The sequence below is a fragment of the Phasianus colchicus genome, chromosome 3 (assembly GCF_987193195.1).
Source record: "Phasianus colchicus chromosome 3, bPhaCol1.hap1.1, whole genome shotgun sequence".
Taxonomy (NCBI): Eukaryota; Metazoa; Chordata; class Aves; order Galliformes; family Phasianidae; genus Phasianus; species Phasianus colchicus.
In genome coordinates, this window is record NC_143438.1 from 48,154,286 (window position 1) to 48,181,335 (window position 27,050).

The 27,050-nt window shown below is 39.9% G+C and overlaps 1 protein-coding gene across 1 annotated transcript in view; it reads left to right on the forward strand.

The window, feature by feature from the left end:
- COLEC12 (collectin subfamily member 12) overlaps positions 1-27,050 on the forward strand; it is a 91,403-nt gene that overhangs the window by 46,385 nt on the left and 17,968 nt on the right. Inside the window, exon 3 of the mRNA XM_031612977.2 lies at positions 24,420-24,542. Within this exon, the coding sequence (XP_031468837.1) occupies positions 24,420-24,542 (123 nt within the window). The remainder of the gene's footprint in view (positions 1-24,419; positions 24,543-27,050) is intronic.

Here is a 27,050-nt window from a genome sequence, read left to right on the forward strand (position 1 = left end):
CATCAAACCACTGTGGAATGTTAGCTAAGCTTTTACTATCAATTTACATAGCAGAACAAATATTTTGTATATTGTTATTGTCTCTAGTTGAAGCTCTTTTTAATCCAATCCCAAGTTTCCATGGTTTTCTATAGATAAAGCCAGAAATGTTAACTGTAGTCAAATGTTTTACACTAGTTTGGTATTAGGAACATAAGAATTTAGGCACAGTTAGACTTAGCTTTGGTTTTGACCTATCTGTACCCAAGTGCATTCTCTCTAAACTCTTCCAGTTGTCTATGTTATGCTTTAGAGAACATAATTCTTGTGAGTGGATATGTAAACATCCCCCCCACAGTGCGAAACGAGGCAGCGTGCAGGACGTGTGGTTGAAGTTGTCAGCTACAGATATTTCTCAACATGAAGAAATGGAAATCTCAGTGATATTCAGCTGTTTTCAATCTGCTGAAGTATTTGGGTAGGTTTTTTGGTTTTTTTTTTTAATCCAAATTCTTTTAGGTTTTTGGTTAAATTAAAAAGATGACAGTCACCTTATAACTTCTCTATTGAATTTACAGTGGATGTCTCTCTCTGTAATTGCTACATCGCACAGATATGCTACACTAAGCAGCTAGAGACAAGTTCTCATGTGCTTGCTGTAAGACCTGGAGTCTGGCACTGTACATCCTTTCACTCTATACCCCCTCACCAAAAGTTGTGAGAACTACACCACCCCACCCTGATCCTGTTCCATTTTCAGAACATTCTTTGGTAGAACTAGACAGAGGCAGTCTTAGCGTTCTCTGTGTTTCTTGATAATTATTAAAATCTTGCAGAGACCTAAGAACTCAGACATGATAAAATGCTTTTGGATTAAAAAAAAAAAAAGCTAGAGGTAGATCACTATTGAAGGTAGTTACAGTTACAAACATAGGCCTTTAACTTATGTTTCAAACTCATAAAAATAGTACGTGTGGCTAGCCCTGCACAGATTTTCAAGAGAGTTAAGAAGAGAATAATAATATGAAGAGATTTCCCCTCTGTGTCCAAGGAGAAACCAATATCCTTTGACTTTTGCTCCAGAATGGCGATAACCTGGATTCAATGCCAGGAATTTTCTCTTTGGTATAAGGAGCAGTTGGAAGTTGAGTACTGGCTGTAAGATCAGACCTTTAAACAGTTTTTATGAGTGTCAGAAATACTGAGCGAAGCTGCTGAATCTCCACTGTTGTCACATCACCTGAGTGGGTGATGAGGCTGTATCCATGCAAACTTTGCCCTGTACCAAAACTTGTGTCTCACAAGTTGGCCTACTTTGAGCATCCTACAGTGATGCAGAGGATGGCTTATCTGGATATCTGAGTGCATAAGGTCTGGAGCAGTGTTCTCTGAGAAGCAGTCTTCGGTCTCAAGAGGACATCTTGTCCTTCTCCAGTACTAATCATGCAGCATTTTTCATTTCTAGATATAAATGCTTTTGCACAAGGACACTGGCATCTCTTCCTGACTCCTCATTGCTTTTCACTATGCATTACAGTCGTAAAATGCCTCAGCTTTGAAGCTGGAAAGTGAAAGCCTTTTTATTCTCCTGGATAAGAGCAACCACATGAGGACCTAACTTGCTTTATTCACATGCAACACACTTCATATGTCTAATTGATTTATCTTAGCTTTCCCACATGTCCACATATAGGCATGCCTCAGAGTGGCTTGAAAGGAGGGAGTGCAGCCTCGTGGCTGAAGAGCTGGTGGTGAGTAATTAAACCTAGCAGCAGCAAGAACCCCTGAGACAAAATCTTCGGCAGTTTTCTACACCATGTAGTGAGCTTGGGTCACCAAGGGCCTGTAAATAGCATCATAATGGCTGGTTCCTCAGCAGGGATAAACATGTGCTTTGAGTTTTCTAAATGATTCAGAGGCATGCTGTGAGATAACTACTGATAACAAGCAGATGTGAAGTTTGCTTTTCAAGACAGGGAGGCAGAGGGGGAAAGTCAAGTAGATTTTTGGCTTATGGTCCTCTTGGAAAGCCTGATATTTGAAGATTATTAAAGCTTAGAACTCAGTCATACCCAATGAAGGTAATGTTTCAGTTCTTGTGAGAGTCAGTGAAGTAATGCAGACAAGACTTTCCGATGGTTTGTACCTGAGGGCAAAACTAGGACCTTGTTTTATATGATGAGGAATGCTGTATAATTTCTAAGTGCATTTTATGTTATGTCAGTGTCTTTATGAAAGCTTTCTCAGAAGTTGTGTATGCAGAAGTTTTGTTTTTGTTTTTGTTTTTAATGATACCTCAGCTTTGAAGGGTATGTTTTGTTACACTGGGCAGCAGAACTCAAACCTCCTGCCCAGTAGGAACAGTGTCCATGCTGGTGTGGAAGTGGTATTCAGCTGTGTTAATGCTATGATGCTGTGAACCCAGGGATGGGGTGGGTGTTAACCTGGGGCTTCCAAGACCGTGTTTTGCATTAGTAGGATGGGCATGTGAGCAGTCTTATAGGATGGTGTGTTAGCAGCATCTTGGGCAAAGTCTGTAACAGCCTCCTAAGGCAAAGGCTCTTACCAACAGCTTACCTCTTCTTTCTCAAGGAGATCTGGAGTTTTGTTAATAATATACAGGTGGAGTAAAAGAAAGAAATTGGTTTGGTTTTTTTTTTTTTTTTTTTTTTTTTTTTGCATTATTTAAAAAGCCAAAGTACATGTCAATATTTCTCTCAGTAGAAAGGATTCCTGGCAAACTGAAAACTGGGATAAAAGCTGTTATGGTATTCAAACAGAGAGTGGATCATTCGCTAAGAAAAGACTTGCTTATCCACAGTGACTCCTCTGAAACATACTGGAATATATTGGAATAGAGTTGGGATTTGGATTTTTAAATAAGCAATATTGTATGTATTGTTTAGGATTTCCCTTTTAAATGGCATAACCTGATGCCTTACAGTACATTAAAAAATAAATCTTGAGAATTTCCCTAAAATGGCAAAGGATAAGTCTTCCCTTGGCTGTTTGTCTTGTGCTAGAAATGAAAAGACATCATGGAACCATATTGAGGCTCATCAATTGTGTCTGCCTCTGCAGTTCCTGCTTTGTGCTAGATTTCCCAACAGGAGTTCCCTTACCTGTATGATATGGGTTCCCTGCTCAGCACTGCCTGCATACGGTGACTTGAATGCTGAATTTTGCAGTGCCCTCATGAGATACACTGCCTGCATGGGAGCTTTAAATGCATAAATGGGACAGGCACAGTATAGTGTTAATGGTTTCCCTTCTGGTCTCCTTCCCAAAGAAGAGCCTAATACAGCTCAGGCAGCCTCAAGGAGTCTTTTGCACAAATATCCATGTGGCATCTGTATGTTTACTGTTTGCATTTGAGTCCATTTCCTATATGCATCACAGCTGGTTACTAGTTGTTGTGAGATACTCTTTTCAGCCTCTCCATTTAGACAGTGACTCATTTTTATAATCATATAGTTTTTTGCAATTAACTTCAAGAGCTTTGAGTGCTTTAAAAATGCATCAGCTTATAACTTTACAACTGGAGGGGACCATTATGCCCATGTCATCTGACCTTTTGCATAATACAAGACAGAGTAATTGCTGAAGGATGCCTATAAATTTTTTTCTGTGTGCAAGGCATGTCTTTTAAAAGACATCCAGTCTTAATTTTAAAACTTCATGTAACAGAGAATCCATTAAATGTCTTTTCCACTGCTTCCTATCATTAATCATTTTCTCCGATAAAAGTCATCAGCTTATGTCTGCTAGGATCATATTTAATGTCTCTGCCCACTATATCTGGTCTTCTTGTGACTTTGTTTACTAGAAAGCCCTTTATTGTTGGAAAGGGTTTTGTGTATGAGCAGAACGTGGATGTCAACTTAGCCTTGTCTTTGATTAAAAGTTTAAAATGAGATTCTTCAGCCCCTCATTTAAGAAAGCATTTTATAATCCTTTCTCCTTTACTGTCCAAGCCATTGCTGCATTTCAGGTTTTCAATGAGTGGATGCAAAAACAATGTACATTATTCCAGTACTATCACCGGCTACAATTATGCCACATCTTTAAATCTTGTTTATACGCTCAGTTTTTGCCTTTATTATCTCTTCAGATAGGTGGTTTCCCACTGTCAGCTTCTGGTGGTTATCCACACTGCCTCATCCTGTTGCTCATTCTCCAATATGCTCTCTCTCCGATATGATTGGGCCTTTGGTTTCTATATTTAGTTAGAAATATTAAACAAACAAAAAAACAAAAAACACAACAGCGGCCAAGTTGTCTGTCCCACAACTCAATTGCTTTGTAGATCCAATTCATCTGTATTTTCCTAAGCTGCATTCCCTGGTGAAGCTTTCGACCCTGACCCACAAGCTGTGGTGAGCCCTGCTAAGTATCCATGGCAGCTGTCAGGTATTTTACATTGCACAGACACGCTCTCTGCTCACTCACAAGTCTTGCTAGTGACTATATTGCCATTTGAAGGGGTGCGGTGCTGAAAATTGACTTTGCATCAGGCTGTTTCTGGCTCAGTACCTCTGTGATGTGTCCTCTGTCAGCAGCCGGGTGGGCTGCCAGCTCAGTAAAAAGTCCTTCTGAAATGGATGGTGAGTTTATCAGTGGGGTGATAACTGTCTTTTGATATAACATCAGCATCTGTCACAGATGTCTTATGTGACATAATTTTGGGAAGGTATTCCTCTGAGTGTTTGTTGAAGTGGTGTTACCCACAGAATTGAGTGGATTATTTATATCCTATTCTTTTGGTGCTGGGGAGGATTTTAGAGGGTTCAGGGCTATTTTTGGTTTTGTTTGTTTTTTTTACAAATTTTGCTCTGCAGTATCTCTGAGGGCCTCATGGTCAAAACTCCAGGTGGAGAAGCTTTACTTCTTTATTCACTAAGTCTTGCTCTTGCTCTGCAGAGGAGCAGGAGGTGGTGGAGCAGGGCTGGGGCTCAGTGCTCAAGGACCTGGTGTCAGAGGCAGAGAGCAGGTTCAAATCCACTGCGTGTCACCAGTTTTTCAAGGGAATATTAGAATTATTAAGAGTGGAAAAGATCTCTAAAATAGTCTAGTCCAAAACATCCACCTACCACCAATACTGCCACTAAAACATTTTCCTAAGTACTACATCTACCCTTTCCTTAAACGCTTCCAGGGACGGTGACTCCACCACCTCCCTGGGTAGCCTATTTGAATGCCTCACCACTCTTTCTGAAAGAAAATTCTTCCTAATACCAAACCTGAACCTCCCCTGGCACAACTGAAGGCCATTCCCTCTCGTCCTATTGCTGTCACCTGGGAGCAGAAGCCAAACCCCACCAGGCTACCACATCCTTTCATCAATAAAGATATTTAAGCAGAGTGGGCCTCAATACCAACCCTTGGGGGACACCACTTGTGATCACCTGGATTTAATTCCATTTGCCACCACTCTCTGGGCCTGGCCTTTTTTACCCAGCAAAGAGTGTACTTGTCTAAACCATGGAAATGACAGGGTGTGGAAAGAAAGACTTCAGGATTCAGAAGGTGGTTATATACAGACCTCTAGAGTGACCAGTAAGTTCACTTATTGTGTTGCAGAGATGGAGACATAGCAGAGGAATGTGGGAAATGCAGAAGAGTCAGATGGAGGAAAGGGAGGTAGCAGCAGCCGCAGGGCTCTGCTGGAGGAGGTCAGAAAACAATGTAAAGAATCTGGTGTTAAGGGGATTTTAATCATGGAGTCAAGAGGTGGCCAACCTAGGGTCCAAAAGTTTAGAAGAAAGAATGTGGAGAAAGCTCATTGCAGAAACTTCTAAAGAAAGAACACGTAAGGCTTAATGACAGCTTCAATCTCAGTTAAAAGTCTCTGATTTTTTCATAAACCAGCAAGGAATGAACCACTGATATGCCCTGCTTTGAAACGACATGGAAAATTAACATTGTTGTGGATGCCTATAGTGAGGGTTTCTGATGGTTTTGATCTCATGTTGCACAAAGCTTTAGCTGTCACACACACAGCCTGAATTCTTGAGCAGAGGAGAAACATCTGCAGAAGCAAGGCAGGATGCCAAGAGAAGTTCTTGTGATATCTAGCCTTATTTATGCTTGTACAGGGAAAATTAGCTGAGCATCAGGTATTGTCAGTGAGGTGTCAGAAACCTGCAGAGCTCTCTAAGAGGAAAGATACAGATGTGTGAAGAAGACTGAAGATAACCACTAAATAGGGAGTTATTGCACCACGTGTGAGCCACTGCACCACATGCCAGTCACTCAATTTTTCCTTCATCTGGCTTATAGTTATATAAGCCTGGTTACAAAGGACTAAACCCAGTCTTGTTGCCATTTCTCCAGTATTTACCAAACTGGCTGATGAAGAAGAGAGGCCCCAGACTGGGACAGCAGGGAAGCTGGGTAAGAATGGAGGCACATGAGCTGAGATCACATTATTCCTCAGTCTTCATAAATGCTCACTTGACTAAATGATGTTAACTTTGCAGCATTCTAAATGCAGCTCATTTGCTGAAGTTCTTAAGTGCATGCATGTACAGCGTGCATGAGGAGGGAGTAATTTAGGTACAGAAGGCATTACAGTCATGCAGTGATCAAGCAGAGAGGCTCTATTTTGTGTTAATTTCTCCTGATTATATTATTCCCTATGGCCTAGACTGTGTCTTGTGTATTTTCAGGGTCCCCAGTGGTATTTATGGAAGCACTCCCTTGACATGGAAGCAGTAAGAGCTAAAGAAGGATTTGGTCCTGAGAAAAGGGAAGCTGATTTTGAGCATTATTTTTTTGTTCCGGATTAGTGAGCCTTCTTTGCTTCCCAAGTCCTACAGATATTCCAGAAGATAATCTCAAAACACATAACCAGAGCTGTTGGACAAGGCCTCTACAGTTTACTTCAAAAAGAAGTATCTTAAATACTTCAGGTGCTGTTCAGTTTTCACTTGTACCAATTTAGATCTGGAGTTAGAACATTGGAGTGATTATGGATTTGCATTGATGTGAAAGCGTTGAGAATTTGGTTCTGAAGGAACAGTTTGCTCAAAAAAGCAGCAAATCTGTGGAAAACCTGTGATTATGGCTTTGTTTGATGTGTATCTCTGCTGTAGAATGGCCAGAACTTTTAAAATCTACCTGCTGAGGATCTGTTTTTGTTCCTGTGTTATTTGGAGAGGACAGGGGGACAGTCTGTATTTCAAGATCAATTAAATAAAAATACACTAAAAATTTCTCTAACAAATCAAGATTCTGTAGATCTAGTCAGTGTACATTTTTTAGGGCTGAAGATGCTAAAATCTAAATTTGGGGGAACATTTTTGTAACTAAAGAATTTTCTTTATTTGGGGAAAAAAAAGTCTAAGTGAGTAAAAGGCTAAGTGAGCTGGGTCTGTTTAGCCTTGAGAAGAGAAGACTGAGAGGGGACCTGATCCAGGTCTATAAATATCTAAGGTGTGGGGGGCAAAGTGGCGAGGCCAGACTCTTTTCAGCAGTGTGCGGAGACAGGACAAGGGGAAATGGCCAGAAGCTGGAGCATAGGAAGTTCCGCACCAATGTGCGCAAGAACTTCTTTACGGTGAGGGTGACGGAGCACTGGAACAGGCTGCCCAGGGAGGTGGTGGAGTCTCCTTCTCTGGAGATATTCAAGACCCGCCTGGACGCCTACCTGTGCGACCTGGTGTAGGGATCCTGCTTTGGCAGGGGGGTTGGACTCGATGATCTCTGGAGGTCCCTTCCAACCCCTACGATTCTGTGATTCTGTGATTCTGTGAAAGTCTAAAAGTTTAGAACAAATAATTTTTTCTGTCTTCAAGTTCTGCAGTTGTTGAATCGTAGATTTTTCCCATGTATCCAGTGTCTGTCCCAAGCATGTAGTTTTCTTTTTCTAGAGCTGTTGTTTCATTGTGTCTACTCAGCCAAAATCAGGAACTGCAGTCCCTTTTTGATTGACAAAAATGAGCAAGGAAGTGGAAGTCCATGTCCACAAGAGCCTTGGCTAGAAAGAAACTTGCTAATAGAACAGATTTCAAAGGATCTGAACCACCAGCAACTTCAATTAAACTCCTGCTCATGTATTTAAACTGTTTCTTTGATGAAGGATCTCAGTTTCAATAGGAACTGCCAGGTAATTTTCAAATGCTTTCTTAATTCCCATGAACCTGAAAGTGCTTTACATTCTCGTGGCACATAATGCATATAGATGTGAATGGTGTGCTAATATTGCAGAAGTGCTTGCTCTGCTGACTAGCACATCAGAAGCAGAGGAAGATACATTTGAAAAACAGCAGTGAGGGCAGAGCCAGAAAACCCACTGATTTCCACAATGTTTTGAACTAGGTATTTTGAAATGCTGCATTACAAAACATTGCATTTTTTATTGAAAGTCTCAATAATATGATTATGTCATCAAACAATTGCAGATTAGGGACAAATTCTGCAGATTTCTGAGTGTCTACAGCTGCAAGCGAGCTGGTGCATCTGCAAGGCCATCTGAATACCAGACTTATTTTACACTACAGAAAATTATCCTAATTCATTATAGTAGTCTTTCAGAACTGAGTTTCTGCTTGTAATAGCTGCTAAACAAATTCAGTCTGTTTAAATAAATGTATGTGCACCAAAAAGAGTCTTGATCAGGGAAAGGGAAAATGCAAATTTTAGAAGCAGTGTGTTTTGTAGCATTCTTTGTCCCGTACAGCTGAAAGATGGTCCATCCTTTTTTTGTTGTCGTTGCTTGTTTGTTTTTGAAAAAGTGAGTGGGCAGCAACTGGCAATTTTGGTCTGCATTTGACTTCTCTGCTGTAAGAAAGTGGATTGGTCTGTGACTTTCGCTGTAGATGGAGTAAGCTGACAGGAACTGGCGCTGAATCCAAACGCTACGACTTAATGAAAGTTCAAGGCAATGTTTTCTACTTTGTAAGGTTGCCAGGTACAATTCAGATAAGTTAAGAAGTCAGAAGCCCTCAGTCTGTCTTTTTACAGCAAAATTAAGTGCCCTTGTTGAAAGACACTTTCAGTTCTACTACAACTTTTTATCTATCAATAGTTGTCGGGCAAATTATACAATCCATTTGTCTGCAGGGGGCACCCAGCTTTTCATGTTCCGCTGCCTACTAGGCAAAGAAGCTGCAAAAAACAGTGGTATATCTGCAGGCTGCTGAAAAACTCATCTGGAACTTGAGCTCCTTGATTGTACTGAATATAGTGGCTAAAGAAAGTTCAAGCTCCCAGGGAGGCAGGTTTCTTGGCTGTGTAAGGCTGGTGCACTAAGTATGTGGTACACAGTGAAAAGCTGACAAAAAATCTCTTCGGTCTCTATTCTCTACACAAGTGGAGGGAACCATCCCAACAGATAAGGGTAAAGAAAGTACTGCAACAGAATAGGCTTTAATGCTTAAACCTTCTTGCAGTTATCCAGTACTTCTCAAGAGCTTCCAGCACTTGATCTGTTAGATCCTTCTTTCTACCTTTTTGGTAGTAATCGTACCTTTGTTGATGTAACTAAGCGGTGCACATTGAGCAGAAACTGTGCACAGGGTAGGGACTGTGCAGACACTGCATCTCAGTAATTTTTCATAAATATCAAGTGAACCCAATCTTAAATAGTAGTACTTCAGTAAGTAATTTCACAAGCCTGTCAGTTACCACTCTCCAGGTTTTTAGAGGATGCTACTCTTTCCCAACTCGATCTTAAATCCTTACTTCTTATACTGTGACTTTTAGTAGTCACCAGCATTATCAGCCATTAATGTGTACTGATAGCGTGTGTGCTGTAGTCTTATAATCTTTTCTAGTATTGTATTAAATGACTGAAACATTGCTTTTCCATCTTATTTTTTCTTATATTTCAAGTTCACTTCAAATAAGTTGCACTTTGACAAGAGAGCTTCCCACCAGAATTTGGTAAGCAGTATTGAAGAAGCTCCTGCAGAGTCAGCTTTAGGACTTTGATCCAGTACATTAATTAATTATTGATCAAGTACATTTATTAAAATAAAATCAGAAGAAGGAAAGGGCCAAGATCAGAATGGTGTCTTTTCATCTGCAAGTAAGAGACACATACCTGCCTTGCTTTGCAGCTCTGCAGATGTCTGCATGCTGGGGGAACCTTGCTGCAAAGGGCCAGGTCACACACTGCATAGAGTGTCCACTCTCAGAGAAAAACAACAGAGAGAATGTGTTTAGCTAACAGGATGAAAGATATCTCACCAAAGCTCTCAGCATTTTCTGGCAGTGTCCCAGGGCTGTGATTCAACATAATGGACTGTCCCTGAGCAGTTTCTCCCATTGTATTAATACAAATGGGTTTTAATTACCCTTCAGCCTTTATTCCTTTTGATTCATATTATTTTGTTCCTTGTACAAACATGCTTTATAGAAAAAAAAAAAAAAAAAAAAAAGCTACACTGTTCCAACATGCAGAGCTATGTTGACCCTTATCATCTGTATCCAGTGCCATGGAACATCTGAGAGGATCATCTTCTTGCTCTCTGTTTTCATTCTGGGCCCAGCTGGATCCAAAAGGCACATCCTCTGCAAGGTAGTGAGATACTGTGTCAGCACTGTAGATTCTCTCCTAAATACATGTGCAGCAGGACAGAGCAGAGACACGCCTTTTTCCATGTGTAGAGACTGGAGCCAAAACGCTTAAATGCTCTGATTTCGTGTGTGATAGGACATAGTCATATCCAGTTACCCCTGTACAAACTCCAGTGACTTGGGTTTTGGCTAAAGCCTATATTTTAAATAAGGAGTCAAGTTTGATCTAGAGACATTAAAATACAGGGAATCCCTAGTGATGGTAATTTGTTCCAGTTGTAATCACCTCCACTGCTGGAATTTTCGCTCCGTTTCCAACAGGCATCTTTTTTCTTTCTACCTCCAGCTTGTAGCCAGGGACTCAAGTTAGAGTGATAGAATCATTAAGGTTGGAAAAGACCTCTGAAGTCATCCGTCTACTGCCAATGTTGCCCACCAAGCCATGTTACTTATTACCACATCTACACATTTCTTGAACAGCTCCAGGGATGCTGACTCCACCAGCATGCCAGGCAGCCTGTTCCAGTGCCTGACCACTCTTTCGGAGAGGTTTTCGTAATGTACAACCTGAACCTTCCCTGGAACAGCTTGAGGCCATTCCCTGAGACTTGCAACCTCCATTCTGCAGATGTAGGAATTGAAGGCAGCCCCCTCCTGTATGTGCTGCCTTGAAGCTAGCAGCCATGGAAGCCCGTGGCCACCAACTACCAAAGACCTTTTCTCATGATCTCTGCCTGACCAGCCTGGCCAGAGGCCCAAGGTTGTCTAGGCTGCAGGTGTTGTCTCCAGCCACAACAATACGTGGGACATTTGGGATCCCTGTGACAAGCTGGGTATCAGCACCATGTTCCCCAAGGCCTGTTGGGCTTCCAGCTCTTTGCACCTAGTCTTCTCTCTTTGCCCTAAAATCATGGAGGAAATTATTTGGTAGCTTTCTTGTCATCTCACCCATGCTATCCTTCTTGGAGCTACTTCTCTCCAAGCACAGCACACAATTTTATGCTTTTTGTTCCCACCATACTCTTAGCAGTGTTAACAGTCATTTTCTGTAAGTGGTCCCCAGCTTATCCTGTGATTCACCTTCCTTGAATGGCTGCCCTGCATGCCTCATTAGTTAAGCGTTAAGTTTTGTGGTCCTTTGGAAACCTTACAAAGATTGTGTCCACAGCTGAAAGAGGCCCAAGAAGGATCTCCCACAAAGCTGGATGCCATTTTCAGACAGCACAAAATATTACAGAGCAGCTAAGCAGTTTAGTAACTAATGAAATGATTAGAAATAAAGTGCTCTTCTGTCCTCTGGCTTCTATCCATGTACAGCAAAATTTTGACCTGAATTTGCTCATGCACCTTGGCAAAAGACCCAGAGGAAATTTCCATAAGTGCCTTTAACTTTTGCTTAATAGAGCTCTCAGTAGAAGAAGGAGTGGAAGAGAGAAGAACCTGCATAGCAAACCAGCCTGGAGAAGATAAGGCTCCCTGACAGCAGCCTTTCAGTATCTAAAGGGGAGCTGTAAGAAGGAAGGGAATGGACTCTTTAGCAGGGTCTCCTGTGATAGAACAAGTGGAAATGATTTCAAACTAAAAGAGGGGAGATTTAGACTGAATGCAAGGAAGAAATTATTTACAATAATGGTGGTGAGCAACTAGAACAGGTTGCCCAGAGAAGTGGTGGATGCATAAAAAGCAAAATATATCTTTCATCAGATTCATCCTAATGTTTCTGATCATGCTGAAAGCTCTGCTTTTCATGGTCCTCTTTGTGATGTGAGTCTTTAGCTATAGTTCATGGCTTTCAACATTTCCTGCTCTGCTTTTCAGGAGTATATAGTTAATATATAGCCATGGAAAAAAATCATACTGGGCTGAAACTTGGTATATGAGGAACCGGACAAAAAATAAATGTTCAAAGTCAAATAAAACTGCTGAGAAACAGGTATTTTTAGAAAATACTTTTAAAGTGTGAAAATTATTTTTCAGCCTATTATTTGGAAGACTTAGAACAGTACAGGAACTTAGTGCCTGTGGACTCTGAAGACAGAAGGGAGAGTTATTTTGCAACTCATTAGACTTCTTTAAAATAAGTTATAGTGCTATGTGTTATTTTTTTTAATCCAGATTTTCCACTAAGCTGCCAGTTTGGCTGCTTTCCTGCTTTTCTTGTTCTGTGCTTATAGTTTGGCGTGGAAGAAAAGCCATTTTCCAGCTCCTTGGTTTGAGTGATGCACCTGCAATTGTGTGCAAGTCTGTGGAAGCCAGAAAGATTACACTTGTGTGGCTGAAACTGAGAAGGAATATGAGTGTTTAGTGCAGTGATCTACTGAAAACATTTGACACTTGCATTGGGCAAATAAATTGTAGTGTCTCCACAACTAGGTTGAAAGGATATGGGTCAACGGTGCAATGTATTTCTCTGTTGGAGTTCCAAAGAGCAGCTGCAGAGTATGGCATAAATAACAGCAGATATTGACTTGTTTTAGAGTGAAGAAGCAGGATGTATTGACCCTGAAGTTAAATATTGACCCCAAATTTGCTTCAGTCATTTTTTGCTTGAAGCAACATAGATCTTGGAGTTTGGCAAAAAATAAGAGTTGAAAAACAAGTTCAGGCTTGACATAGTTGTGTGCTATTCCCTTAACATTCTGAGTCACCCTTTTACACTAAGTATCAAAAGGGACCATTTTCCTCATGTTTTCAAGTGGTGTATCAAAATCAGGACTCGATTGTTATAGCAATTATTTGAGAACTTCAACATTCTTTAACAAGTTCAACATATGATGGAATTACAAGTGTAGAAAAAACACTGGAAAGCAATAACTTAGTTTTAAGGTAGATGTTTAGGTTTGCAGTCTGAAAGACTTTCGCACTAGCTTCAGGAAGAATAACTTTTCAAAATAAAAAAAAAAATGTACATCATCAAAGTTCACTCAGGACCTTTCTTCCTCCTTACCTGAACTGTTTCCCTCCAAAGGAAGCATTATTTTCTGTTAAGATTGCTTTCATTAAAAAACAAGTTAAGATTTAGCATTCTTGTTGCTTTTTTTTTTTTCCCCTTTAATTTATAGAATTGCACCTTTCTTAAGAATTTCCAATAACATTTTTGCAAATCTATTGAGGAGAAAACAAGTCTCACTTGCAATTTTTGGTCTAAAATATTTTCTTCCAAATTCCCACATGTAGCTGTAGATTTGTTTTACGCCTTTTGTCTTTTAATTGAAATGCCATTAAAGCACTTAAAGTCTGTAGCAAAATCTACTTTCTTTCTTTGTTCTTTGGAATAAGAAAACTGTTCTGTTCAATTTAAGACTCACAGCAATGAGCCTGAAACACCCAGTTAATACTTGAGAACTCCATCTGCAGATGTGGGAGTCACAGGGTCCATGACCTCAAAGCAGACCCCTCCCCTGTGTGCTGTTCTGGAGCCAGAGACCCTTAAATTCCTTGGCTCCATTAAAAACAGTTTGTAAATACTTGGTTTTCTGTGATTTCATGAAGTAGTCATCAAAGGATTGTAGATTTCTTTCTATGCAAGTTCAGCAAAGGGTATATGTTTCAGGACTACTATTATTATTGCTATTATTATTGTTACTGTAGCAACAGAATTAGTGGTTTGTAAGGGGTTGTCTAAGAAATTGGGGGGGGTTGTTAGAAGGCGGGTTGTTATAAAGCTTTTAATGGATTTGTCAACTTTCATATTTCCGTATTTTCAGTAATTTTCATCTATTTAACGTGCCAATTGCACTGACAGTAGGAAGGCAGTAGATGGGTACTGTGTAAGTAGGTAGTGTGTTACTTGTTCTCCTGGCCAGCTGCTTATCTTATCTGTGAATACAGTGCTCCGGATGCCATTCAGCATAGCTTCTCCTCACTTGCCATGAGTGGATTAAATTCATCCGTTTCCAATGATTGTCAACAATGATTGTCAAGTATATATTTGCTTATTTATTAGGAGGGAAAACAGGAATTGCATTTATTGGCCACAGTTCTGTCTTTGTGCAGAAAGTTGTAGTAATTTATGGAATAAATTTTCTTCTCTAGATACAGCTGAACACTAAGCAGGGAGAAGTCATGGCAACTGCCATGGTATTAGGTGGAAATACTCCATTTATCAAGGCTGTTCCTCCTTATATTGCACAGCACATTGGCACAACTATGTGAAAATGTTCTGATTGCTCTTAGTCTGCTTTTTATCCAGGAAATTGGATGCTGATGAGTCAGGACAGGAGGAGAGCTCAGGAGGTGGAGAAACTGCAGGACATAGAGAAGACAGGAGAAGGGGAGAAAAGGAGAATGGAATGAAAACACTGAAAGGTGGTAACTGCTGTGGGTCACAGTCCTTCATTTTAGCCGAGAAATCTAGCTTAAAAGAGGAGGTAACTTCTTGAAAAGATAACATTCAGGAAAAGGAAGTGGAGACTGACGTTGTTTGCAGGAGGTTGATTAGGTTAGAAATGGAAACAGGATTTATTGTCTCTGCTGTCAGGCCTGCAATATTTCTGAAGAAAAAGCTATACCTATAGTGGCTTTATAAGAGCAATGAGGTGAAAAATAAATCCTACCCCTGTCAGCCCCTTGCCTTTAGAGGTGATTTAATGCAGTGTTCTTGATTCTCCATGTGGCGCCATTCCAGAGGAACACTGTTTGTACCTAGACATAATTTCTCTCCTGTAGTTGAACATGGAGCCTCAAGAGATGAGGAGTGAATTTACGGTCAGTGGAGTTGTGTCTGCAAACTGTGTTCAACACAGTGCCTGCGAGCATCCTTTCTTCTCCATTCAGCAGTGGTACCTCAGCCAGGCAGACTTGGTGTTATCATGGAACAGGTCAGTCACAAGTGACAATTTACATTCACTGCTGTAATTAAATAAACGAGAGGAGCATGCCTCCATATATCTATGCCTCTCTAGATGTCTTCTGCTTTGCACCCACTTTCCTCCATGAGTGCTCTTCATCAAAGCCCAATCCAGTCACTTGATCAAATTCCAAATACAAAAATCCAGCAGTGATAGAAACACCTTCACCTCCTTTTTTCATCTGAAAATAAGTCTTCTAAATTTCCTCAAACAGACTTTTCAGCTGGAAAGAGGCAGTTCTTGTATTAGAGGATGCTTCCTAATGAAAGCAAAAGAAGCCTACTGCTAGGCCCCACAAAGGGTGGATCAAGGTCTGCATCTCAACTTGAGGCATCAAATCTTTATTAACTTTCTTAAGCTCTCTTAATGTCAGGTGTTCACCATAACATTCCAGCTGGTATGTGTAATAGGCCTGTAGATACAGATGTTTCTAAATTTTAATGATAGCTAATCACAGTCTTTATAACTTTCTCAAACTTTTGCTTTCCCACGTTAAGTTGGAAATACTTGTTCATAGCACACAGGTAATTTTCCATCCCAAAAACCTCATCAAAAGTAGCACTCTGCATTTTTTCCATAATGGAAAAATAGAAATACTTTTTTGACATCAAATACAACTTGAAACTTTATTTTGTTCTGTCCCACTAGGTAGTGGAGATGAGAAAAAAAAAAAAAGATGAATGAGAAGGACATTCAGTGGACTTCCTGCAACCCAGCGAAAATTGGTTTAGATTCATATTTCTTGCAAAAATTTGAAAACACGCTTTACGGAGACGTGGAATTTTATAATGCACTTAAGTGAACAACCTGCTACAACGGCATTAAAAATGCACATGTGCAAGTGTGCACACTCAGACACTTCCATAGAACAGATGTGTATTCCCATTTGACTTGTGCCGGCACATAACAAGCTTAATTTTTGCAGAAAGCTGGAGTAGTGTATATGGCAGCATCAGCGAAGCTCTTCTTTGGACCGTAAAAAAATGATCCAACCTATTATATTTTAGCATTGTCATCAAAATGATGTTAAAAGTTGCAGAAGAAGTTAATAAAACCAGTGGTGGAAGCTCCCTGCAAAGAGAATGGGTTTCACACCTGTGCCCTGGCTGACCTCACCATTTCCCCAGTGAGTCCTTCTGCAGTACAGGTGTCAGGGCTGGCAGCATCGGGACAAACCACATTTGCAGCCTCAACTGAGACCACGTTGCGTTCTTAAAGAACTGCATCTAAACAGTCTCAAATCACAGAGTTATTATTTTTTTTACCTACCAGTTAATGTGACATCATCACTAGGGTCACTAACACCTAAATACTGCATCATACAAATAGAGAATACTAGGGAAAATATATACTGTGTTACCTTTTTCCTTGTTCCAAACTAATGTAAATTGAATTAAAGCTGAATATGTGCATTAATCATCAAATAATACCACCTTAATTAGAAGCTACATTTCACAAAACAGCTTGCTTACTTAGGAACAGAGGGACCAGACGTAAGCAGAAGTGGCATTACTTTATCATCTGGCTAAATGCCTTAGGTCTCAAGGACAGATCCCTTCTGCGACTTTGCTATGGCTTTGTTCAGTCTAGTTTTAATTAACTCATTGAATGAAATATCCTCAGATTTTGTTCAGATGCTGTTGCACAAACCAAAGGTCTGGCTTTGATCTCCCTATAGATCTGTCTGTACATCTTGCGAGTTAATCTAAAATTGTTCTGCTTGGGCTATGATTGGAGAAAGGTTTTTTTTTTCTGTGATGTACTGTGACTGCTTTGCCTGTCAATGAACAGGTCTTTAATTCATACGTGATTTTTATCTTCTTTTAACTGGTCTAGTTTTTCTGTCATCTTCTGAACTGCTTAATTGGATTTTGGGGTTTAGTTCCAGAGACATGCACTGAGTGATCCCCTTCTTGAGTTTCATTAACTGAGGGCAGACACATCTCTCTAGTTCCAGACGGTATTTTGAAAGCAGCAGCACTTACTGTTTTTTTGTTCTGGTTTGAGTTAAGCTCTAGACGTGTCTTTAAATCTAATAGCCTATGGGATGTTGGACCCTCTGGTAGTGTGATATCTGCTATGCTGCAAATCTGTGATTTTTTTTTTAAATGCAGCCATGTTAGTTCTTCAGTTCTGCTCATAGTATTTTCATAACATACAGTTGAGATACTCAGCAGTCTTTGCTCATCCTCTGTTGTGGCTGGGCTTTTTGTATCCTTTCAATTAAGATATTTGATGTTTAATCACAGTAGGACATTGTTTGGTAATAGTATGTAATTAAATGGTGATGGTTGTTGAAGTGTATAATTAGGATTTTTGACAATTCATTGTGAATCTCTGGTCTGCTGTGAAGAAGAACAAAGCCAGAGAGAAAATGCTGGCTGGGTTATATAAATAAGTGAGAGATGATGGTCGAGCTGAAAATGAGGGTTCTTCCCTCCTGTAATGAAAGGCTTTGTGTACATTACGTAGAATATAGTATTTCTTAGGTTGAAAGCTTTCCAGAGATAATAGCGTTGGCCCTCTGAGACTCTTCATTATGTCAAATGTGGAATTATGGATTTACAGGAAGCAGACGCTGCCACTAACAGACTCAGTCTCATAGAGGAACCTTTTCCTCTCCTGTCTGAAGAATTTCAGGCTGCAATCTGCATATTATCATTGGTGAGGTTTTTCTGAGGTGCCCAAGAGAAGAAATCCCCCCATTTACAGCAAAATACACTGGATATTTTGGACAAAATGCCTCCTCGTGTCTGCCTCCAGCTTCAAGGGACAAGGGACATAGTGAGCCCTGCTGGCCCCAACCCAAGCAGCACCCTCCCAAAAGTGACGATGGCTTTTAAGGGGCAGGATTATGAAAATCCTGTCAGTGATGGATTCTTCTGTTTTATTCTGACTTCAGCCTTAGAGAATGACTTTTTTTTTAAGAGTCTAAGAATACGCTGTTCTAAAAGGCAAGCTGAACATCACTCATCACTATATAGCTGCAAGAAAGGAGCATCCGGGTGAAAAAGAAAATCCCCAGTATGCAGCTCTTTCGATGCATAAGTTCCCGTACAGAGAGCGGGCTTTGCCTGTGTTTTTTTCCTCTCCAGAGGTCATTCAGACAAGCTGTCAGCTGTGTGACGGGGCGATCAAGTTGTGCAGGACCCTGCAGAAACCTGTGAGGACAGAGTGGTTTGGGGTTGGTCTGTTTATTTATTAATTTATGAAGAAAGAGGCACTGTGTCTTGTGGTGTTTACATGAAATATTGAGTGCCTTGCTGCCATGTTTCATGATTTTCCACCTGGTGCAGGAAAGCTGGCACAAGCAAGGTAAGTACATAAACCACTGCTTAGATTTCGGGTTTAGTTGCTTTGATTCCTTCCTTGTAAATAACAAGAAACATTTCCAAAATAAACAAAGCTTACATTTAAAAAAAAAAACGAGAGCAGAACTAGTGAACTCCAGAACAAATGACAGCATGTTTGTGTTGAGTATCCTTAGGAATGGCACAGTAAAAATCTGAGCGTGGAGTTAAGCAGGCTGCTCCCACCTACCCACCCAAAAGCTGGCATTGCATCCCTTGACCTAGTGGGACCATTGCCATCTCCAAGTGTGTGGATGCAGAAGAAAGGCTGGTACCCATGGCCCCGGCCAAAGCTGAGCATGAACCACTCTGAGTTTTTGCCATTTATAACCATTATAAGGAATGATTGCTTTCTGAGGTCATACAGAGCCATCAAGTCATCAGTTTTGCTGACTGCAGCTAAATCATTCGTGGAGGATCACAGGAATTGTTTCCGTGAGGGGTAGGTTAATAACCTGCAAAACCACATAGGAAAAAAATAGAAAAACTTCAGTCTGAGTTTTGTGGCTGGCTAAATCCAGTAATCACAGAGCTGTATGAGGTGTATTTTTTGCAACGATGTGTCTGTTTTGATTTCACTGTGCTAATACAGTATTCTGATTTCTGTGTTGGTACAAGTGCTTCTTTCTAAAAAACATATACACACATACACGTTTTTACATGAGCATATGTTTATATGTATATGTAAGTGTTCACTCATATATGCCAGAATTTGAAAATCCTCACGGTCCTGTAAGATAGGTTTACTTTCCTAATGCCTAATAATGCTAATTTTATATATATATATACACATACATATACATACATACATTTTGCACTTGGATGTGTCCATTTCAGATGTTTTTTTTTTTTTTTAATGGGCTTTATCCAGATATAGGTTCCTCATGGGATTGTCTCCTTTTGCTAGTGATCTCGGCACCCACTTTGTGGTTAAATACCTCTCAGGATTTGATTCCTACCTACATGTTGTATGATCTCAACAGTTTATTCAGGCCCCTTAAATATAGCTATTAGATCTGCTACTCATCAGTTTCAAAAACGTTATCCTGGAAAAATTTATCTCTTGAAGGATACAAACCAGACTTGTTGTCTTCCTTCCGAACTGGAAGGGATGTTATCTCTTCACATTGAATCACACTGGGGAGAACCACTCCTAACTAATGTACATATTTTTGTTTCCTGTACTCCACTTCTTCAGTTGTTTTATCAGCACAATTTTTATCAGGGTTACAAAGGGAACCTTGCATCTTTGTCAAAATTGATATGCTAGCAGAAATATGATGGGGCCACCTAAGATCCTGCAGCAAGAGCCAGGAAAAGGACACGGAGGAAAATACTTCTAAAAGAATTATTCAGCAAGAAAATATGTGTGCATGTCATCTTCAAGTGTTAAAAGACATGCTCCTGACATGCAATATAGTTGAGAAGTTAAGCATTTTGTAAGGTAGCTGCTCTGTGTCAAAGAGCAAAGATACTTAGTCTCCCATTAAAAAGCACAGAACAAAACAAAACAACAAAAAAAGGCAGCCCCTCCCCCAGCAAAACCTCTGCTTATCTGGAGCACAAAAGGCATCTGCAGATGTCTACCCCCTGCATGAGAACAAAGTCTTCAGCCGCTGGAATGCGATGCTATAAAAACAAATACTACAAAGCCTGGTAACAGGAGGATGTCTCACTTGCATATTTTTTTGTGACCATCTTGGTTTGCAGAGAAGGGAGTCCCCAAAGTAAGTAAGCCAGCAGGATCTCTTTGTACTGGGTCGCTGTCTGTTTGGCCAGATGTCTTCCCAACAGGGAGATAGAAAAACCAGAGATCTTATTAAAATAAGTTGGGAAAGGGAATGGAAAAAAGCATGTGTCCAGCAAAATGAGGCACATCATGTCCCATCTGATATTTATTAAACGTTGATCAAATCCACGGTGAGAAATGCACATCATGCGGAAGTGACCTTGGCTCCCTGGTTTTTGAAGTTAGTGACAAATGTCTGAGAGCAGACCAGCATTAAAACCATGTGTAAAAGACACAGAAAGGAGTATGCTACACTAAAAGCAACAACAACAAACCAAGAACAGACTGGAGCCAAGAACCCAGCTTTGCAGGTTTTACATATGTTCTAGAAATGGAATGGACATGTAGGGTCTTTCTCTGTACATTTTACTATATGACTTTCTGGATGAGATGTAAACTGGAAGAGTACAACATTATGTGTGAGTCATGAAAGCAAGCAATCATGTGAGTAAAAGTGTGATCAATTCTTGGAAGCAGAAGTTTTGTTGAAGTAAAGCCCAGGCATGGATTCCTTCAAGTCCTGACTTTGAGCTTTTGTGATAAGTCTGTATAATTTTGTGCCAACCTGATGGGTTTTGTGTAATCACAATGAGCATCTGAAATCATCTCCCATCTTTTCTTGTCTACTACTTTGGCTATCATGTTTTTCAGACCAACCCTTCAATAAAAAGGAGTGTCCTTAGAGCACGAACTAAATTTTTCTCCTCTATCAAAACAGTCTTTGGGACTGGTCCTAAAACAGGGAGCAGAGAAGAACAACAAGGAAAGTTGAAGCCAGATTCTTTGCTTGGAGGGGTTATGCAGCCCCGATTGTATAATAATTCATCTCTATACAGAGAGGGCTGTATTCCTGGCTTTCACCTTTGCTCATAGCCACTATTGTAGGACTGCACAAAAAGATATCAAAATGGTCTTCGACCTTTCCTTCAAAATACCTCTATCTTGAATAATTTCTACATGCTTGGTAGGCTGGGAATCCAGCTGGTACTAGCAGAGTTAAGAGCTATCTATTTGCAATAAAGAGCATATTTAATGATTCTGAAAGACTTTACTGTGCCCATCTCTAGTGAAAGAAGAACCGCAGAGTCTGTTAGATCTCCCTGATGTTTCACTGCACCCTAGACCTGGGGCACGCTCGATGAGGCTGTGAGGGGTTCATTGACACTCAAATACAGGTTTAAGCTTACAGACAAGAATCACTGGCAGGCAATGCTATGCACAGCTCCAGCCCAGATTAGTTAATGGACTCGCTCTCATCTGTGTGATCATGTTAGTACGCCGTGTTTATGTTACTGATACCAGCAGTGCTGGATTGTTGAGGGAGGGAAAGCTCTGGCTTTTGTTCGGGTGTTCTGATGTCTGTTTGAAATATGCTGAAAGTAAAAGTTCTTAAAGCCAAAGTGCTGTTTTATTGAACCAGCAGTAGAGAGGACTAAGACAAATGAAACAAGATCTTTGTGATGTACTAGAGCATACATGATACATGATGCTGGACTGCAGTACATCTAATGACATCAGCAGCATTTCAGCTCATTACACTACCCAGGAAGTTGGAATACAGTGACAGAAAACAGCTCATGTCATAAAATGAGTAATCTTCATATGAGACTGCAATCAAGTGATACTTTTGTATGTGCAGTCACTGTCAAATGTTTTGTTTATATTTCTTACCTTTCTCTAGGCTTTGTATTTCTGCAGTCTGTCAGTCTTCCCAGTTATGGATTTGATCCTGCTTTCATTAACATTAAAATAGTAGGGAGAGAGATTTCTATTGTCTGTACAGCGTAGAAGGTGAGTGTGATGTGCTCTGTGCTCCAGACTTCCAGTGTTTTTTTGACATGTGAGATGTTCAGAGTCTTAGAATTCTGGAATCTAAGTTTTAAATGCTTCTGAGGAGGAACCTTATGTTAAACACACAGTAAAGAGCCCTCAATGAGCCCATTAATACTAGCTAACAGCAGCAAAATGAAGCTCCAGACACCATGAGCTTCCACTGTGAAATAACTTAAGTCTCCAAGTAAATACTGCAAAACTTCAGAAAATTGCTCTTTTTTCCTTCAGCTTTTTCAGCAAACAGAACTTCCCCATTTGCAAACCCCTTGCAGCTATCAAGCAGAAAAAGAAAAACAACCTTCACACCAAGGTCTTTAAGCAAATGTGGCAATCAAATTATGGACTCTTCACTTCTTTTTTCTTCTTTTGTGGTGCAGGTGTTACCAGTCTTCCAAGTCCAAGCACCAATAAATGGGCTCTTCAGATGCCCAGCTCTGTACCAGCTCCTTTCCTTTCACTTCCAGGGATTGCATTTGCAAATTGTTTCCCTCTGCTGTTCCTGAAAAAAAGAACTGGTTATTCCCACCTGATCTCATGCCTAAACATAAGGTATCCCAAATCTATGGCATTATGTGCATCATGTAACAATAGAATGTGGCATCCTAGCTGAAAAGTCTGGAAAACATGAGATAATGTGGAAAGAAGGTTGACTTGTTGACCTGTGAGATACACATTTCTGTCTTGTGCATGGCTAGTATATGTGCAAGCTGTAAACTTTGTATAAATCCTCTTCCTGAGTTGTTTGGTAATCCCTCCTTCTCGTACAATGGGCCTGAGGAAGTCACTAGACTGCAATTCTTGGAGAGAGAAATACAGTTGACTTAACACGCTGCATCGGTCACCAGGCCTTGGTGACCCCAGGGGAAGAGGCCTGTGTTTTTCTCTTATAAAATAAAAGCGAAAAACGACTCTACAGAAGGTCATGAGTTGGGAAAAGTAAAATCAGCTGTGGGCTAGGCCTCAGGGGAAATATAAGTTGCTCATAAAAAGCTACAGAACAAGTCTTGATTAGTTAAGTAATCTGGTACATAGAATTTATTAGAGCTTAAAGCTTTCCTGTGGGACTCCCCTAATAGTACACAAATACAGTAAAATATCAAAGAAATGCATATTTTGTCAGACACTGAAAGCTGCGTTTATCCTGACCTACTAATGCACATCGGAAGGAGGGATAAATCCAGTTCATTCAGTTCAGTGCAGTGGCACAGTTTGCATATTTTTACATGATCACATTTCTCCTGAATTTCTTTGTATCTTAGTCAACACTCCCAAAACCTTCAAGCTGTTCCTGAGGAGGACACCAAAAAAAGAAGAGTACTGGTTTCACGAGAGACTCAAAGATACTAAAACATTCTGGAAAAAAAAAAAAAAAAAGCTTGAATTTAAAATAATAAGGGTTTGTTTTCTGTTTTTTGACCTTTTATTTTAAACATGTCTACAAGGGAAAATTCAGCAGCATTTTTCTGCTGCTGCGTATCTGCCACTAGCTTTACTAGCACTGCAGTCCTTGTTCTGCTTGAAAATGGTGCACTCCAAATCAAAAATTAAAAAATCTCTCTCTCATTATGGAAAGAAAGTCTTCACACAGTACACATTTGCGATATTGCTTGCAAGGCAGATCCTGTACTTTACCATGCTTTCACAATGCTATTTTATTTCTGTATTTTCTTTCTACCAGAGTATTTACTGTTTTCTCTGTAGGTTATATGAATGCTGAGAAAGAACTGCTGTGGCAGCATCCTGACAGAGGATATAATGATAAATATTTGACTTCCAAAGCTCACCACAGACTTGGTAGCAGAGTCAGAAAATGGTCCTGTCTCCTAGGAAAGCCCCAGTTTTTCCAATGAAGCAGAACCTCCTTCTCTTCCACAGCCTAAAACCCCAAAGTGGCTGTATCAATAAGCTGATGCTTTAACCACAATGGAACTTCCACAATGGAGGCTACCCTGGCAGAATAGGCAGAGAGGCACCCATTTCTCATCTGATTACATAATTATTTTGTTTGTTAGAACACGGAAGAAAGAAAATATGGAGATGAAACCAGCAATGTGTCTTTTGCTGTTGTTTTAAAATTCTTCATCTTTTCTTTTGCAGGTATTCAGGAGGGGACTCAATGTACCAAGTGTAAAAATAACTGGGCACTGAAGTTTTCCATCATCTTATTATACATTCTGTGTGCCCTGTTAACAATTACTGTAGCCATTCTGGGGTACAAAGGTAAGTATGCATCAAGTGCAACATTTCTCTTTCAGTCAAGAATCCAAGGAGGTTTCTGTGTATTACATAAGACAGTTTATCACATTTTCATCTTGAATATGAATACTTTTGTCAGTGTTGTTTGTGGTACACATATAGCAACAAGACTTCAGTCTTAGGGTTTCACTTTCAAGCAATCATGATGTTTTGAAATTAGATTAGAAATTGTAAAAGAGGAAAAAGTTAAAACAAACTGATTTCTCTTCCACTATGAAAGGATACTAACTGGAAGATTCAAAGCTTTGCAGTATGTTAAGCCTTGATTTCATTGAGCCCTTTTCTATATCAGCACCCTTCCAAAATAAATGTCTTTCTTGATGGGAGAGACAGGAATAGTCTTACTAAGATAATTATAATAGTTATCACAGGAAAAAAAAGTGTGGAATCAATATTACTTTGAAATACGTGGAAGAAAGATTAAATTAGGAGGTGCCAGTTTATTTAGTTATCTACAATTACTTTGATGAACAGAGATGCTTAGAAGCTTTCAAAGATTCTGGTAGTTGGGCAACCTAGTAACGTAGGAAATTTCATTTTTACAAATCCACAGGAGGGTATATTAGAAAGCACAGGTTAAAATTTCCATACCTAATGGATACTAATTAAGTGTAGCCATTTAGATATTGTTATGATTGAGTCAATGTGAATGTCTTCTTGTGCATTCACAGCTATGCATGAAATGAGTGGGATGTGAGGTTCTAGTAAGATAATGAAAATGAATAACGTTTTTCTGAGCATTATAGTAGAACACTGCAGCATCCTGTGGAGAAAAACAGGCAAGGTTCAAACTATCTATTTGAGCACAGCTTTCAGTTACAGCTTCATAAACCCTCCAAGAAGCTGAGTAAATCTTCACGTGATTAGCATGCAGTGCATCCTATGCCACCAACAGCTGTGCTAGTAGCAGAACTGACATCACCTTTGGTCTTTTGCCACTGAAAAAAAAGGGAAATTGTAGAAATAGAAAGGGATAAATACTTACTTGAGAGGATTCACTAGAGTTTTAAGTAGGAAGAAAACTAAAACTGCTTGCTTTAGATGGAAAATTTAAGAAGGGAGAAGAGAGAATGGGAAGAGTATTCTATCCGAATAGAGAGATTCTTTTTTCACTATAAAGCAGACAGAATGTGGTAAATTAAAAGCAAATGTGGGGAAAAAAAAAGCAGTACATACATACTTACGCAGATGTTCTCCTGAAGAATGTGTAAATGGTTTCTGAAAGTAAGATACTGAGAAAAAAAGACTTTGAAGGATTCTTGATCTGTTAAGAAAAGATAAATTGGTTATACTGATTAGGGGAGAATAAACTTGGGCTTTTTGCAGGTATAAATTTGCAGATGTCTTCTTATGGCAAGTAAAGATGTGATCTTTCCGGTCTGTAACCCAGACACCAAATGCCTGGGATTTAGTGGAATTTTCCTCAAGAGCTTTTTATTACATGGTTGTCAGTTCTGGGGCTTACCAGGAGAATCAGATCTCACTTGGCATCCACAAGAGCATGTCAAGTTGGAGGGACCACTGCTCTGTATCTTGTTTTGGCAAACATTTGCTTGTATATGTGCAGGAAGCAATAGCAATAAGGAAACTGTCCAAAATATCTTTTGGGCAGTTTCTCTTCCTCATTTCGGTTCACAGTTTTCCAGCTTCATTCTCTATGAGCCTCCAGCACAGTCTCTTCCCCAAGCTTCACTCCCATCTCGAGGCCCCTTCTTTGCTATACTCAGTTCTAAACCTGCTTCTTGCACTGACTAGGCACTGCTGCCTGAGCTGGCACTAGCCTTTCTGTCACATCCATATTTCTCCAGGGTAAGGACAAAAGAATTTCCTTGCCCACAGAAATGGGGAAAAAATGCACATCTTCACTGACTTTAAGATATCTTGGTGATGGCTCCACCTGAATTCCAATGGAAAGACTTTGGAGAAAAGTCCTCTTTGGTCCAAGGTATCTTCTCAGTAAACCCAAGAAGTAAGTAGCCATATGCCAAGTATTAATTTCACCCTTTGTACCCTGCAGTTTAAGAGCTTTGTCTCCATAGTGCCTAACAAGCTAACTTGCAGGGAAAATTTGTAATTGAACAAAGCCCCGGTTGATGGTACACATTCAAAGGCATTACTGCAATATTTTTTCTTAGTGGGGAAGGAATTAGGCCTTAAAGGAAAAACAAAATTTAAAATAAAATTTTATAAAGCTCTTGAACTCTCCCCTCTGCATCAGAGTTTGGCTCGTCTTTTTTATTGCAATATTACACTGAAAGAAGGAATTCTGCTGGCATCAGGGATTCTTTCAGTCTCTTAGCTAAGTTTCCATTAAATCTGCCTCCCACGCTTATGTTTATAAAGCCCAAAACTACTTTTAAAACTTTCATTTCCTACATAGCATTTAGATATCCTTTGTGATTTAAAACATTAAAACTACTAATCAGTGAATTAAATATGGCAGGCAAAAAAATAACTCAATGGGAGGCAAAG